At 41.5% G+C, this 17,223-nt stretch overlaps 1 protein-coding gene across 1 annotated transcript in view; it reads right to left on the reverse strand.

Moving 5' to 3' along the window:
* Positions 1–16,978, reverse strand: part of LOC111220775 (adhesion G protein-coupled receptor A2-like) — a 57,810-nt gene extending 40,832 nt beyond the window's left edge. Inside the window, exons 1-2 of the mRNA XM_022743994.1 lie at positions 16,232–16,978; positions 48–119 (exon numbers count right to left, since the gene is read on the reverse strand). Of these exons, the coding sequence (XP_022599715.1) occupies positions 48–119; positions 16,232–16,449 (290 nt within the window). The 5' untranslated portion in view covers positions 16,450–16,978. The remainder of the gene's footprint in view (positions 1–47; positions 120–16,231) is intronic.
* Positions 16,979–17,223: the final 245 nt, after the last annotated feature.

A 17,223-nucleotide genomic window follows, 5' to 3' on the forward strand; every position in this document is an offset into this window, starting at 1 on the left:
CTCTGGGGAGGACAAAACAGTTAAGAGAGCTTGATTTAAGTACTCACAGTTTTTCCAGGGCAGCCAAGCCATAGAAGGAGCCATTCCTCAGCAAGGAGATCTTGTTGTTACTCAGGTTTCTGTTCAGGAGCAAAAGATATGAGAGAGAGAGAGAAGACGAGGTGAGCATACAGAATGAGTGAAGGGAGGTACATTTGTAAATATCACAAAAATAAAGCTGCAGGAAATTACTTATTCAAATGGCTGATAAATTGTTTATCCTCTGACTGTCAATATGTTTGCAAGAGATAAGGATTTATCTCTGATGAGATTGCGGCTGTAAATTACTCATCCTGGCCACGTTTCTGTCTTGTTTATGGCGTTTGTGGTTAAGATAGGTAATGATCCAAGCCACCACTCCCCCATCCTCCACTCCTCCATGTCAAAACATCAGCCTAATAGAAAAGCTTAAAGAAATGCCAGCTCAGCACAATTCAGTCATTCATTGCTCACATTACAACAGCAAACAAATCAATGAAAGGCACCGCAGGGATCTTTAAGTGATTAATTAATATTCAGAGGCAATGCAGCGCCTTCATCTGATTATTTCAGTGTCTTCACTACGTTTCTTTTTTTTTTTTCGGATGAATTATGTCTGAACTGAACAGCGAAATGAGGAATTATATGTTCTTCAAGTCATGCATTTCTCTGGCAAGGAGAGAAAAGTGGTGGCTGGACAGGACGTCCCGCAGAGTGTATTACTGGTAGGCACAAACACACACTCACAAAATCTTGTCATATTATTCTGCACATTGGGCCCTGAGCTTTCCCTCAAACCTTAGCACAACAGAGTGAAAGCACAGACAAGAATACAGTCACATAAACACAAACACACCTAAACCTATATTACTATGCTTGTGAGGTCTTTCTGTTGATAGTATTTATTCACAGACGTCACAACCTTGGGAAAATATTTTCAGCACCATAATAGTGTAAAGCTTAGTTGACATGCTTCCACACCACTTTGCTTTGCACACAGTCATTTCCCTACCTGCCAACATATCATGAAGTTATTCAACATATGAATCAGCAATGAAGAAAACATACAATCATATATTCTTGAGAAGAACTCTAATGAAACAACATATTTAATAGTCAGTTGTTTGTGGCCATTTGTGAACAAAGTGACATCAGTTTAGAGGAGGCTGAAGCCCTGGTGTTTGACTTACTGGGAGCATTTTTACAAATATTCACCTCAAGCTTTGGAACCTTTTGACCATGTTTTACTAAAATATCACTTACAATGCAGAGGGCTATATCATAATATAAAGTAAAAGTCACCTGCTTAAAACCATTGATTTCATAATTCATTTTTGATTAACTGATATGTGTGCTTATATAAACTGACAAAAATAAGTGAATTTCATTCAATTATTTAATTTTTTTTTTTTTTTTACTTATTTTGTTTATTGTAACATGTTTTAATTTTCAGGTACAGAAACTTCTGTTGTGACATACACATACACTTCCTGTTAACTTTCTGCGTTACAATATATTATACATTATATTTCTGTGGCACAGTACAAGAAAAAGTCACGTTTAACGACCAGCGACACATGGACAAACTTAACCTTACTTTGCCCATTTAAATGCTTGGTAGCTAGCTCGTTTGCAAATTACGTAACGCTAGGCTAACGTTATCAACGTTGAATATTTTGACAGGTCTGGCACGTCTGCGTTAACAACCGCAGCCTGTTTACCTTTACAGGAGAATTAAAGCACCGCCTCACCTGAGGGAACAGCCAGACGGAGTTAAGAGCTTTAAAACTGTGTTGAAATGATTGACTTTAATACATTTTTCCCGCTTGACATTTGAGGAACTCAACCCAGCGCTGTGATTGGTCGAACTCTTCTTCTTCTCTTGCTCAGCAGACTAGACCATGCCACCTGCTGTTGGATTTGAGTACTGCATGTGCACAATTTAACTCAACTATTTGATGTCAAAATGCATACAGATTGCCAGGTCTGTATTTCCTAATCCCTACTACCTAAGTCGTCAGTACTCTACTTTTTCTAATTTTACTTTTTATTTCATTTCATTTATTTAATTAATTTATTACTCAACACAATGATCACATGGTAGAGAGCACAAACAAGACATACACTAATGACAAAAACATGTGGCACACACTGTAGCATAGCTAAGGGACAACAAATGTTGCTTAAACAAAGTAAGGACATTCTTCAAAAAGTTTAGTTTTAGTTTACAAATAACTTATGCATTATCTGATTGCAATAAAAACATTAAAAAACATAGATGAAAAATTTAAATATCCTGTCACCTGTAACTTGCTTAAATTCTACACAAAACGTTAACCTTGTAAATGAGGATGACAAAATGTCAGGTCAACAGGAGCGTAACAACACTAAAACACACGTACACCACAGTACATACAGTACTGTCCAGTGTTATATTGGGCCTGTGTTACCCACTACCTTTCAGACATTTCAGACATGGGATCAAATCTGCTGATCAACCCAGCTTATAACTTCTACTATGTTTGTTCAGGATGACTTCACCATACTAAGGTGTACCAGTCACTGTTAGAAACACAGTAATAGAACAGGACAGTACAGGTAGTGCAGTACACCAGAAATGTTTTGTCTGGTTAAAGGAAAGTGAAACCCCACTTTCATGTCTAGATTATTTCAAACAATTAAAAACGCCCTTAGTTTAAAAGCCCTAAGATATATTTTCTAAATCAGCCTCTCACCGTGGGTGATGGGGTCATGAACACAATATTTTCCACCGGAGTTAGAACAGATGTTTTTATTCCACATGGCAGATTTCTGTCTGTGGTGTTTTGTCTACGCTAATCTCACAGGTTTAAAGTGGCTCAGTTGGAAATAGATGATGTCACATACTGCTGTGCTCCAATCAGTATTTGGATGTTTTTTTCAGTCAAAATATGATGACAGTTGTGTGGTTGTTTCTCACATTGTCAACCCAATGTCAATTAAATCTAATCAAACAACACCAACGACCGACTCACAGACTTACAGACATCAGGGGTTTTGAAGCCTTAATAAATAATACCTTTTTTCAAACTTTGAAGCTGCACTAATTAATATTTCTATATCAACAATGGACCAGTTGACTCTAAGTAATGTGAGAAGGGTCGCTCATAGTTACAAACCCACAGATCATCTGACTGCAGTTTCAGATTTTTAAAGCATTGACTCCTTTTAACATGTTGTTTTGGCAGCATCAAACTGCGCATAGAGAAAGTTAACAACTAGCTAACAAACATTTAGGAATTAAAGAGCCAGATGTTTGCCTCAGGAGATGGTAGAGGCAAAAACAGAGCTAAAAGGAGAATGAATATTGTACTATTGCATTCATGGTGTGGCCAGAAAAACTACTTAAAATGAATGCTAATGTTGCTCTCTGTCTGCTGGATGTGTAAAATAGCATATGCTGCTAATACATTATATTTTCATAAGGTGATAATCAGTGAGTAAGTGTTGTGTTTAGCCCTTGTTGCACTGTCCTGAGTGGACAAATGGACAATGATTGTTGCTGACTTGATATTCATGGATATATATATATATATATACGTATATATATACCTCAGATATGAAACCTGCTTTTCTGGAGCTTTAAGAATATACTGGTTTGGATCAAAATAGCTTCTGTTTTTTATGTCATAAAAGCTGAAAATAGTAGTAGTAGTGGCAGTAGTAGTGGATGTAGGATTACTTGATGTTACTTGAAGGGGAAACACTGAAAATTTGTAATTTACACATATTGTGCACATAACTCCTGATTGCTAATTTAGCTGAAGTCAAAAACTACTCTTCTTAATTTTGTTGCTAAAAAGTTCAATATAAACATCTAAAATCTTGCTTTCCCTCTCCTCACACACACACACAATTTAATACAGAGCAGTAAGCCACGGTGCAATCGTGCGAGCAGCTAATGATTTATATTGCGCTTATTCTACAGCCCAGATTCACATAATTTTAAACACACCTTGGACGGCGTCTCTGGATTTCATATCTGCTAAAATATTGATTTCTCCAGCCAGCTCTTAAATCATCCACTGCAGGGCTGCTCTGTCTCTGTGACGCTGAGGATATGTGCATGTGATCTGCTGGCTAGAGCTCTTCTTTGCATGTGATTTTGCACATCTCCTGTCAGCATATGACCACACACACACACGTGCACACACACACATGCACACACACACACACACGTGCACACACACACAAGCACACACACACACACACACACACACACAAGCGCGCACACACACTCACACAAGGTTATTTTCCACCATCACCCTCCCATCTTCTTTTAACAAGGTGGGTTCTGGGAGTGATTGGCCAGGTTTAGAGAGAGAGGGGTAATTGGGATGTGTCACCGCTCCTCTGTGACGACAGAGCACTTGTTATGGCTGCAGGGAACGTATGCTCAATTTTAACCCTAGGATTAAGCAGTGGGATCCCACAATGCATTGTGCTGAACAGGCAAATTGCTTGGCCAAACTGCTAGGGAGCAGAGCGGAAGTGTGTACACTGAAAATATCATGGTGGAGACTCACACACTGCACAAAACCGACATGCAAAAAAAAGAACTAAACATTTAGTCAATTTGGACACAAGAATGTTTGAAAATGATGTATTTTTCTGGACATAACTAACAACAGTAACAACATTTGTGAACAAAGTACATTTTGCATTTGTGTCAGTATATTTTGTTTCTTAATACAACAAGCTTGCTTATGCATATTCTTTGGGGAAAGTACCCATCTCTCCCCAGAGTGATAACAGTTGTCTTGGCAGGAAAAGCAGGAACGAAGACAGGAAGTTCCCTCTCAGCAAACAGCCAGGATGGACACAAACTTGTGTCAGCAAATTCATGTCAACATCCAAGATTGTATTTACATTTGGGCCTCTCCCAAACGGGGGAGAATCAGTCAGAATTGAATAGAGAGGAGTACAGGTGCCAGACAAAATTAGCACAGCCAGTACAAGAGACATATAATACACTCTTTACCTATTAGAGCCGAATGTAGCTTGATAGGCCTGCCATGACAGTCACTCCTCAGGGGCGGGGTTAAGCAGACAATTAACTAAACAGGTGGGAGCTTGTATAATTCAGAGTGCAAAAATACTTGCTACTGCTTAATACTACTCTCTTTTCCCACAAATCAATCAGAGAATCTAAGCTGTGTGGGAATGGACTATAAGATTTGCAGGCATCCATTTAGGTAGGCAAAAGTGAGTAAGCAACAATTCATATGGATTTTTATTGTTGCTGTTGATCCAGACATCAATATTCTACTGGGTTTCTGTCAGATTGGATTCATTTTGACACAAAGCTGTCTGAGAGCAGAAAACTGCAGCAGATATACATAACCCAGCATGGAGTCAGCCGGACATGGTGAGAGACTGAGTGGGTCAATTTCACAATATTTCACACACAGATTTATTGACAAATAACCAAAGCCCTCATAATAGTTTCAGTTTCAGAGACCAAGTGCGGTTTTTTATTTTATTTCCAGGGCCTCACTCTAAACATCCCCACGTCAAGTTCTGGAAAAACAGCAGCAGCTCCTTTTAAAGCCACGTACGGATGGAGTGATGAAGTGACGGTAGTCAACACTGAGATCATGGGATACCAAAGCTGTCGCTGTGTTTTGTCCCATGTCTCTTCTGTTCCCCAGAACGCTACACCTCCCTCTGCGGACGGATGCCCCACTCAGGGACAGGCAGCCTCTGTTTGTGCAAACTCAAGCGTGTCCTGTGCTGTTCTATGCTCCCTGTGCGTGTGTGTGTGTGTTTGTGCCTGTGTGTGTGCGCGTCTGCTTGCCGACCCCTGCATGCCGATCTCAGGCCTCTGCGTAACGTCCAGGAAATCACAGGAAAAACAGAATTGAACATTATGTAAACAGCCCATGACAAACTTCTGGAGCCACCGTCCAACTCTCTATTTACATTATCAATTATGTTCTCTGCGGATAAGCTGCTTTCAATGAGGGAGGAGAGCACGGATTCACTATTGTCTCTGTGGGCTGCAGCAAATGGTCTATGTCATTGCTTACTCTGCTCCTACGCCAGCCATAGCCAGACGTGTGTATTATATCTATCAAATGCTGCACTTTTGCAATTCTGCCATATGGCGGAGAGCGTTTTCCGTGTGAATTTGGCATTTTGTGAGCCCAAAAATTACAAGGTTGAGGTTCTGAAAGAGACTGATAATTGAATTGATGTATTACTTGTTCATTTTGCTTCCAATAATATTCAATAAAAAATTTTCAAAAGTCAAACTTAACATGAAAGTAACTTTTTTCATTTTTTGTTTGAAAAACCTGAGAAATATCTTATTACAGCTAAAACAATTTTTCAATCAACAGAAAATTAATTTAAGACTATTTTGATTATTGATTATCATTTAAGTTCAAGTAAAAAAAAAAAAAAACTTAACATTTTATGTTTGTACGTAATTTGACCTTAGTCTCTTGTGATGAGGATTTTTCATTATTTTCTGACACTTTAGCGACACAGTAATCAAGAAGTTCATCAATAATAAAAAATAATTTATAGCTGCAGCCCTGAATCTAATAATTTCAAAGTGACAGTTTGATTCAGTCCTCAGGCTGTTGAGGCAACAATCAGTGTGATTAAACACAGTGAGCGAGATTCATATCAGCTCTTCCCTATAACAGGAGCTCTGGCTTTCGTTCTCCCTCCACGCCACAGCTGGGATATTTCTGTGAGGTCCAGCTGAAAAGTCACAGTGTAGCCGGGCTGCCATGCACCAGAGACATCCAACTATATTATTATAGGAGAAGGGAAACAAAAATAGCTTCAGCAGATGCCCTCCAACACACCAGTCCCGAGGACCAAGTGGAGTAAAGATCACAATGTGAACTATTACAAACATGTGGATCCACTGGCCTCGAGGTTTCTGGCCACTTCTCCTCATGCAGCCAAACGCTTTGTTATTTTAGAAGATCGAGTTACTAGACGGAGCTAACCAAAATAACATATTTCATATCTACTAACATTGACCTTGGATGGGAAACAGACATTGCTGTGGGGGTTACCTACAGATGTACGTATGAACAGAGCTTCATATGGTCCCTGCATGACAGAGACTACACTGTGAAGGAAAAGTGCAATATGTGTTTTCAAAAAACTTTTGAAATTTCAAGGATTTAAGATTTAGGCACTGAAGATAAGACCACATGATTTATTATCATATAGTATTCAATCATAGAAAAATCTTTAGTCATCAATAAAAGAGATTATTGCTGAGACGATTGGAGGCTGTACTGACCTACACTGCATTTCACAAAGTCACATCCTCCTGACAGGAAACAACTGGGCTTATTGGAAATCTAGTCCTGAATAAGGTTTGAATAGAGTCTGCAGTCTGCAAAATACCCAGATTTTTAAAGATCCAACACTAATGATTCTCTTATCAAACCTTTTATCTCCTCACTCTTCCCTACAATCAAAGGGCAATGCAGAGACCATTAACATAATGTTAGCAGGCTTCTTATGTTCAGCACATGCTGACTCTTGCATTCCCTCACTGAATTACCAGCATCACTGGAAGCAGATTCTATCTGCTGCATGGCATGTCTCGAACTTGGCACTAGGTCATGTTTTAAGTTTTTTTCTCACTTTTTCAGTTCTGTTTCCTGTTTCATTTTGGTGTCTAACTCTCCTCTCGTTTCAGATCCACCTCCTGCCCTTGTGTGCTTCCCGCCTTTGTGATTGTCTGCCCCGCCCTGATGTGTTTCACCTGTGCTTCATTTTCCCTGCTTCCCTTGTGTATTTAGTCCCTGTGCTCCCTGCTCCCATTGCCAGTTCGTCTTTGCCTGTATTTGTGAGCGTTCCAGCCTATACCCTCTAGTTTTTGTCTCCTAGTGTCTTTCAATCCTATTTCTGAACTTTACTCTGCCTACCCATTTTTGATCTGGTTGCCTTTTTCTGACTGACTGCTGTGTACCGAACCTGTTTTGGATTAAAGACCTGATTTTTGGAAAACNCAATGCAGAGACCATTAACATAATGTTAGCAGGCTTCTTATGTTCAGCACATGCTGACTCTTGCATTCCCTCACTGAATTACCAGCATCACTGGAAGCAGATTCTATCTGCTGCATGGCATGTCTCGAACTTGGCACTAGGTCATGTTTTAAGTTTTTTTCTCACTTTTTCAGTTCTGTTTCCTGTTTCATTTTGGTGTCTAACTCTCCTCTCGTTTCAGATCCACCTCCTGCCCTTGTGTGCTTCCCGCCTTTGTGATTGTCTGCCCCGCCCTGATGTGTTTCACCTGTGCTTCATTTTCCCTGCTTCCCTTGTGTATTTAGTCCCTGTGCTCCCTGCTCCCATTGCCAGTTCGTCTTTGCCTGTATTTGTGAGCGTTCCAGCCTATACCCTCTAGTTTTTGTCTCCTAGTGTCTTTCAATCCTATTTCTGAACTTTACTCTGCCTACCCATTTTTGATCTGGTTGCCTTTTTCTGACTGACTGCTGTGTACCGAACCTGTTTTGGATTAAAGACCTGATTTTTGGAAAACCTGACTGTTTGAGTTGTGCGTTTGGGTCTTTTCCTGGTGTGTTTGAAAGCCTAACACTCACCAACATGCAGACAGATGTCCCCTAAACGACTCACATGCAGGCAATGGGTAGACACTAGCTATAGCACACGTCATCAGGCATCAGGGGCCTCAATGAGGGGGTTTTGGGGCAGCAGCAGTGAACTGTATAATGTCTTTATGGGAGGTTTAAGGGGACTTGTAGTTGTAATTGCAAAATGTGCCACTATGCGGGGCCATCAGGGGCCCTTTTCCCCTTCAGGGCCCCAAAAATCTTGTCTCTCCTGATGGTGCACCTCTACGTGGAAGAAGGAGGCTGTAATCTTGCAAACAATGCACAATAATAATTTTTTCAAATTGGCTTTGCACATTTTTTATTAGAAAAGAAATGTGTCAATACGTTACAGTCACACTGTCAGGCCTCAGGGATACACACTGTGTGTTTTGCAGAGTGACACTGACTGCAAACAGAAATGTGTCTGTGGTCGGCCGAAGATCTTCTGTGAGGATAAAGACGCCGAGCAGAGCTGTACGATCCACGGCCGACTGCGTGTTTTTGCAGTGATGAGTGAATCATGGTTTATGTCACTTTAATTTCTGTAATCTCCAGTCTATCTTTGTTTATATTAACTTTATCAACCTAATAACTCTGCGTTGGTTCTTCCACTATTTGAAACATAGCTCAGGAAGAAAAGGAAAACCAATTTAGCTAGCTTATTGTCATATCAACATTTCATATCTAATGCTGCTCATCTCATAATATTGTAGCTACAGGTTGTGAATGAGTCATAGTGAACCGCCTTCTCAGCCAACAAATGGCGATAACAGGCCTCAAGTGAATCCTTGGATTCTCGTTATTTATAACTTTAATGACTCACAAATGTTGGAAGATAAATCTAAATGGATTTGATAAGGGATCTGATTGGATTCCAGTTCAATAAAATGCCATCAAACCCCAGCCCTGTTCCTGAATTTGTTAAAGTCTAATCATTAATTTTTTAAAGATATGGGCAGTAGATGTTTAACATGCAATGTGTTGCCTAGCTGAGTATATGTTTTGGCAACAACCATTATTCTAAATGACTGTTTGGCTGAGAATCATGTGGAAGAGGTGAGATGATTTCGAGTGAAAAATATACAGGCTGACACACATCGAGACGGTTCAAGATTTGATTCAAAAACACACACACACACACACACACACACACACACACACAGTGCTGATAAAGACATGCCAAGGCTCCCGTGAGACAGGCAGGAGAGCTAATATGCTTCCCACTGAGAACAGAAGCAGCACACATCAGGGTTTCAATCACCTTGTTTTACAATGAGTCAGAAAACAAGGCAAAGACAACACGCTTCGAAGTTGGCCTCCGCTGCTCTCTCAAATTTATGACCCTTTAAGTAACATTAGTATTTACTCAGCGGTGCAGGGAGGAGGCAGGGAAATCAGAGCGGAGAAGTATCCTTGGCAGACGCTGTATTTATCTTTACCTAATATTTTTAGATGGTAAGTCTGCGTTTCGACACATTCTTGGTTTTTCAAGACTATAGCACAATTTACAGACTCCTCTCTCCCCCGGCAGTCATGACCTCCAGATCATGGAATCATTATTGTCTGAAGCCAAACTGATCAGCTGCTTCTTTAAAGCACGCCACGTGAACGGTGGTTACAGGGCTTTCTCAGACAGCCGATCTGAAGGCCGGTGGACCTGCGCAATATCCTGAGTGATGTATGGATCCACATACGCAGAAGCCTGGAAGAAACCTTGACAAAATACCAGTGAAGACATTAATCAATGGCGACTTATTAAGGAGTTTCTAGCATGCAGCGACGTTACAGCTCGGCCCTGACCTCACCGATCCTGAACACACGGGTAACACAAGGGCAAATTGTTCTTGACTTGAGCTATCGCAGAGGGGAAAGTGCCAGGGATCTAAAAGTATTACTCCCTCTGGGGCTCAGACGACTGATATTGGAGAGTGCACTCATCTAAAGATGAACCCTTTGCTTTTTTTTTTTTTTTCTGCTTTTCTTTTTCTTTTTTAAATCTTCCATATCAGTGGAGATAAGCGCAAGAGAAGCCAACAGAGAGTCAGAGAGAGAAAGTGACTGGCATGGCTCCTCCACTCCACAGTGTGAGATGTTAGATGCAACATATTTTATCAGGGTCATTTTGGTCACGTCTCTTTAGATTAACAGCCGGCTCTCTACGTTATCTGTGTGACATATCATTTAAGACATTTTACGCTCTGGATGCCTCGACGCTGCGCGCGCTCGCAGCGTTTGTCAGTGAGGTAATGCACAGGAGAATATGGACGGGCTATGTGTGCATGTCAATGAAATATTCATGTAGAAGTACTCAGAACTCTGAAGAGGGTAGAGCACAAACAGCACCTCGGCAGACGGGAAAAAAAGCCCCAGAGGAATACCAGCAAGGGGAAATAAGAGAGAGGAAGTGAATAAGAGAGGAGGGGAGAAAAGAATATACAGAATTATATTTATAGCTGTACTCAAAATAAGACGAGTGAATGCAGAAAGGCGTTTTAGCAAAAAGAAACGGGAAAATGAAGTGTGTTCTGACGTTTGTTGACGAGGCTGCACTCAGAGCAATGTGAACCTCTGAGCCCTGATCATGCTATAGAGTGATATCACAGCCTGTCCAAATACAGCGGAGGAGTTATTTAAAATCAACAGCCATTTTACAGCCTGTGGTGTCTCACGGGTCTTTCTCGACACTGGTGCGATGACTGACATATTCTTGTAGTGGTTTGGAGTTGGCTACAGCTTCGTCCTGATCACTTCCCTCTAGACACCACAAACAGCCCCTCCTGTCTGCCTCTGAAAGGTTGATGATGATGATGACGATGATGAGGATGAAGACCCACAGAACAGCCAAACACCTCCAGATTTGACTCCGGCCCAGAACAAATGCCCTTGTTTTCTTTCCCTGGAATGGGATACAACCAGGCTTTGGAGGAGCTTAGTGTGGTTCCGTCAGTGAACGTACACAAATCCAGAGGAAGAAGAAGATCATTATCCGAAAGTACAGTAAGTCAGAAAGAACTAGATCTCTCCCGCAGCGCTGCAACAGTTAGGTGTTATCAAGAAAAGACTAAGATAAAGTTCTTCAATGAATTCTGACAACAAGCTGTCACTATCTTAAACTATTGCACGACAGTGGAAAATAACAGGCATTTTTTAGTATGTTTTCCAGTGTTCAAAACTATGATGAAAAATATTTGTTGACAATCTTTTATATAACACGACCTGAGTAACCTTTAAAGATGGAAACTATGAACATATGTGTTTCATCATCACCAAAAGCTTCAACGATAATGTAAAAGACAGATAAATGGAAAATTTATTAAAGTTTTCATCAGCTTTGAAGAAAATACTGTATTGTAAATTTGTTAGCAGAAAGCTTCCTCATTACAAACCCAGCCGATATGAAACAACATTCACTTAGAGCTGTGTCTCAGTTAAGTCAAATACTCTCTTTTAGTTCTGTTTTTGGCCTCCACCAACCAACTCCTGACTGGAATACCTCTGTTTAGCCACTAAACGTTTCACTTCGTTAAACAGCTAATCGTCTTTCTGTCACTTTGTGCTGGGCAGGGAGCGTACAGCGGGGTTTCCCAGTTAGCAAAATGAAACTTCTGGCCCAACTTTGGGCCGAGTCTGGCCATATATTTCCACATCTGGGCAGAGTCCTGCTGTTATCCTCAGGTATCGACTACCAGCCGGAAGATGTTTGGAGCCAGAATTGGTCCAGCTGTGGTCGTGGCATCTTACAATTATGCTGTATATGGGCTAGATTTGGAGCATGGAACTGGGCGTATACTGGGCCAGAAAAAAACAAGCATGTGGCCCAAGCACGGGCCGGATTTATTTTGCTATCTCAGCTCCTGTGGCCAACAATGAGACCATAAGAGTGGTGAAAGTGACCCTAAACAGTGAAGTTTTGACTGCAACACAGGATAGCACTCTTAGAAAGGTCTTGGTCTGCAACATTTACACAACTGTGGGAAAGAAAAAACCACACACTGAGCTCCACTCAGCAGGTAGGAATAAATAGTCAGAATAATATGCAAATACAGTGTGACCCAGGTCTGGTTACGACACAACAGCTCAGCAAGAGAGGAAGCAGCAGCAGTTGTAGTACAAACTTTATAAGTTTTCAGTTATGTAAGTTCACAGTGTGCAGCTCTTAGCATGCAGTTTCCAGCAGCGAGGAGACTGTGAGGCTCAGTCACAATCAGCTGTGACTGTGCGACAAGCACCTCCCCACCCAAACAATCAGTTTGCAGCAGTCACATCATCTAAATCAGCCTCAGTCTCAGCTCTCAAGTGACGTTTTACCAAATACTTCCCATCCCCACTTTCCCAGCATCCTCTCTGTCACTCCCTCTACTCCTCCAGTGGCTCTTTCACTGCCTCTCCATGTCTATCTCCCATCTTCACTCTATCCCCTTGTCTCCTCCACAATCTGTCTGTCCTCTCCCCCGGACGAGCAGAGCGTCCTCCTGTTAGAGCACCGCCTGAGACAGGTGTCAGCTACAATCTCAGCTGCTACCCTCTGCAGAGAGACGGTGCCTCTGCTGCTCGGCAGCGTTGAAACGATTACACCAGATAGGTCCCAAGGTCAACAGAGCTGTCAGACCGTGATCCAAACCCCTCAACTCCTCAACCCTCCCCCCACGGACGATAAGGAAAACAGGCAGAGGTGTTTATCGCGGCCATTGTGCTGCACACAGTTCATTTTCATCTCTTCTTTATGCTTCTGTTCTGTCATTTGCCTCTTAAGTTGCTTTTATTGGGATTTGCAAGGTGCTGCTTTAATGTAGGGTTTCCTCCTCAGTTACTTTCATAGATACAATAATAAAAAGGCAAAAAGGAAATCGACAAAATCCAATCTGTGTCTTTAATTAGAGGTGGCATTTGGATCTGGGTTAGTATTCTTGGACGTGACACACTGTGCTTGAGTTGTCTCGGTGGAAATGGCTCTACAAGGAGCTACACAAAAGGTAAGATCAGGAGAAAATGAAGAGAGCACGCAGGGAGACATTTGGGAGATTTGTTGGGCAGTCTGCAGGGGGGAGATCGGTATGTGCATACTTCCCTTGATATATCTGTTTATTTGCACAGCACATCTAAACAAAAGAGCGAGCAGGGAGGCCACTTCAGCCTGACAAAGGTCACATTTCCTAACGCAGGAAAACTGCTTCCTGGCCAGCGAGAACTCGGCTGTAGGATTTAGTTCACCAAGGAATAGGACTGACCGAGGAATAGGCTTATTTATACTGGTCTCCTCATAACACAGCAAACACACTACCTCAGATGGTGTGTCATTCCCTGTGAGAATCCAGGTAGTTTGACACTTACATTATGTTTTTTTTGTTTTTTGTTTTTTTTACGGAAAACATCGAGTCCTAATTTGATTTATCTATGTAGACCCCTTTAAATATCAAACTTCATTAATACCTGCCAGCTACAAAATAAGTCCTCCTTTGACGCACGTTGAAAACAAAACAGAGCCTTTAACCATTCTCCACTTAAAGGAACAAAAGCACCCCTGCCTACACGGGAGCAAACACCACTCCAAATAAATTGCAGTAAGCAAAGTGCTACCATTAATCAACAGCAGCGTAGTTCAGAACGAGTGGATGGCTGTAACTTGTCAAGGGCCTTTACATTTAGTATTTGCTTTTACACTCTAAAAGCAGACCTCAAGTTTCCAAGAATAAAACCATCTATTAATCTAGTAGTCAATCTGAGCACCTGCGGGGGGGTGGGGGGGCGAGAGAGAGAGAGAGAGAGAGAGGGAACGTGTGGGGAAAGTTATCAACCCCTTGAGTGTTTGAAGTGCTATTTCATCTACGAGAGAGGCACAGATGAATACTAAAGAAGGCTTCTCAAAGTCCCCGTCCAAGTGCAAAATTTATGTTTGAATAACTTTGAATATAATGCAAATAAGATCCCTAAAGAGCGCGGTGAAAGGCAAAAGATTTAGGCAGATGTGGCAAGTGTAACAACGCGAGACAGGTGAGGCTGGAATGTGGCTTTACACTGGGACAGCAGGTGTGAAAAGTGGGGTGAAGGGTCCAAGAGCACAATGAGGAACAGTTTTCTTTGCCATTATTTCAATCAGTGATTCAGTTAGTAACAATTTACGAGGACTAGCTGCCGCTGCCAATCATCTTACAGTATGAACAGTCTGGCTGCAAATAATGATTTTTTTTTTTCACTACAGAAGATAAATGTCATATTCATCACTAGAAACAAAGAGAACTACACACTATGATGTTTCCTACTGAGGATGTCTCAGTAGGAGACTCACATTTCTTCTCAAATGTAAAACTACAGTTTATGAGGGCAGGTCAGGACCGGGTGACTCCTGATAACTTTTTAGGAGATGCCTTTTTAGATTAGTGTGTGATCGTTTCTGATGCTGTTGTGTGACTGGCTGTGTTTTGTCATGTGTCTTATCTTGATCTCAATGAGAGTACCTGGGTAGATAAAGATTATAATAATAATAATAATTTTCATTATCAAAAAAATCTGTAGATTATTTGATTGATCAATCATTTCGTCTGTAAAATGAGAAAAAATGTCAAAAAGTCAGTTTATCCAGAGAACAGGCTCTAACTCAAAGATATTACATTTAAATTTATACGCAAAAAGCAGTAAATCCTCACATTCATGAGGCTGGAACAAGAAATGATTTGGCGTTTTTGCTTTGACCTAAATACTGAATTTATTACTAAAGTTATTGCTGATTAATTTCATGATGAATCGATTAATATATCAGTGGTTAATCATCAACTAGGGGACTAAATCATAATCAAACCACATAATCTATATTGTATAATGAGGATCTATTTAGTGGAGCTTTATTTTGAAAAGGCTGTAGAGCACATGCATGTTAACAACTTCTTGTTACCCCATGACAGTAGCATTAAAAGTGACAGCTGGGTTTATTCAAGGCCTTGCCACTGATTGATACTTGCAAAACATTATTATTTATCTATCATATATTAGTATTATTTATTCTGTGACTTCTTGATAATGAGTTTGAAGTTGAAGTCATCTTGTGTGAATTGTTTCTTTTTCTCTCTGCTGGGTCACAGTATATACTGTATATCACTATAGAAAAGTGCATCTGGGCTGAGTTTAGTGAGTTTATTGTGATATTTTAACCTTGACAGTATCAATATAAGAAGATGTTTCTAAGATTTATTTAATTTTTGAAGTGTGGTATGCTTCTAAAACTCATTTCATCCTGCAGTACAGACTTACTGATGGACTGTGTCAGAGCTGTTTAACCTTGTGGAATCAATTTATAGCACTTTATGCTCCTGCCCTATAATTCAGGTCCCCTACCTGCGGTTTAAGGATCTCCAGGGGCCCTTTAGAGACCTCTCTTCAGGGCCCACCAGAAAAATTCCATCCACCAGAAAGTAACCTATCTCGGTTTGAGAATAAAATGATTTATGGACTTCCATTATTAAATCCTCTTCAGTCCGGTTCTGAGTGAAAATCTCAAATTATCCTGAAGTTGTCCACCCCACCCCCCCACCCCCCACCCCCACTTTGTGTGTCTTTACGATGTTGTCAGTGTTATTGAGACCTACTTACAGGGAGACCGTTCTGTTGGGTACGAAGCTGGGCTGCAGCGTGTCCATCAAGTCCACATCATCACACACCACTTTGACTCGGACGTGCTGCCTGCTCAGCTCCTTAGACCTCTCAGCCGAGCAGTGACAGCTGTCAACGATCAGGTCGGGACAGTTTCTGTTGCTGAGGCTGGACCCCCACAGCCCGACGACCACGCACAGTAAACTCAGCGCCCTCATGGTGGACTGAGACTCTCTTAACAAAAAAACAAAACAAAACAAAAAAAAAACACACACACACACACACACACGCTCCTCTCAAGTTATGTCCTCCCAGCTTCTGGGACAAGTCGGGACCATTTCACATCGCCTTCCGTTACATTACAGTACAGCCTGTGCTCGAGCTGCAGTCCGGATCTCATGCCCCGCTGCTCACCTGCTGCGCCCCCAGGAGCTGCAAACTTTCGGCGCTACTTCTGCGACTGAAACCGGGAGTTAAGTTCAACCTCATGGGTGCGAATCGCTGCATCTTTGCCATTCTCTGCTAGTAAGAAGTCCACCTCACCACACTGTGTACTGTGCTGTGAAGTGCGTAGGGTAAAACTTCCAGCGGCGCGCTTCCAAAGTCCGAATAAATGTTACTGCGACACGTCCTTCTCCGAGGAGCAGCGTGAATCAAACGAGTGCTCGTGGTGAAAAGTTGTCCCTGAGGATCCACTTTAAAATCCCGCTCCTGTCCGAGCTTCTGCACGCCGTGTTGTCATTCAATCTCATCATGCACTTCTTACGACCTTGGACTTGTTGCGCATGTTTGTGTCCAGAAAGTCCCTCCCCGCTGAGTCCTGACAGGCTCCAGCGTGGGCTCCTAAACTCATCATAGCCCAAACTGAGAGGACCACAGACATCCATCTGTTAACATCTAATAGACTATCAATAAATCACAACTGAGTCCAAATTTCCTTGTATTCCTTTCAACTGTTCATCTCCTGTGATCGCTGGCTGGAATAACAATGA

The sequence above is a fragment of the Seriola dumerili genome, unplaced genomic scaffold, assembly GCF_002260705.1.
Source record: "Seriola dumerili isolate Sdu_G_001 unplaced genomic scaffold, Sdu_1.0 BDQW01000073.1, whole genome shotgun sequence".
NCBI classification, from domain to species: domain Eukaryota; kingdom Metazoa; phylum Chordata; class Actinopteri; order Carangiformes; family Carangidae; genus Seriola; species Seriola dumerili.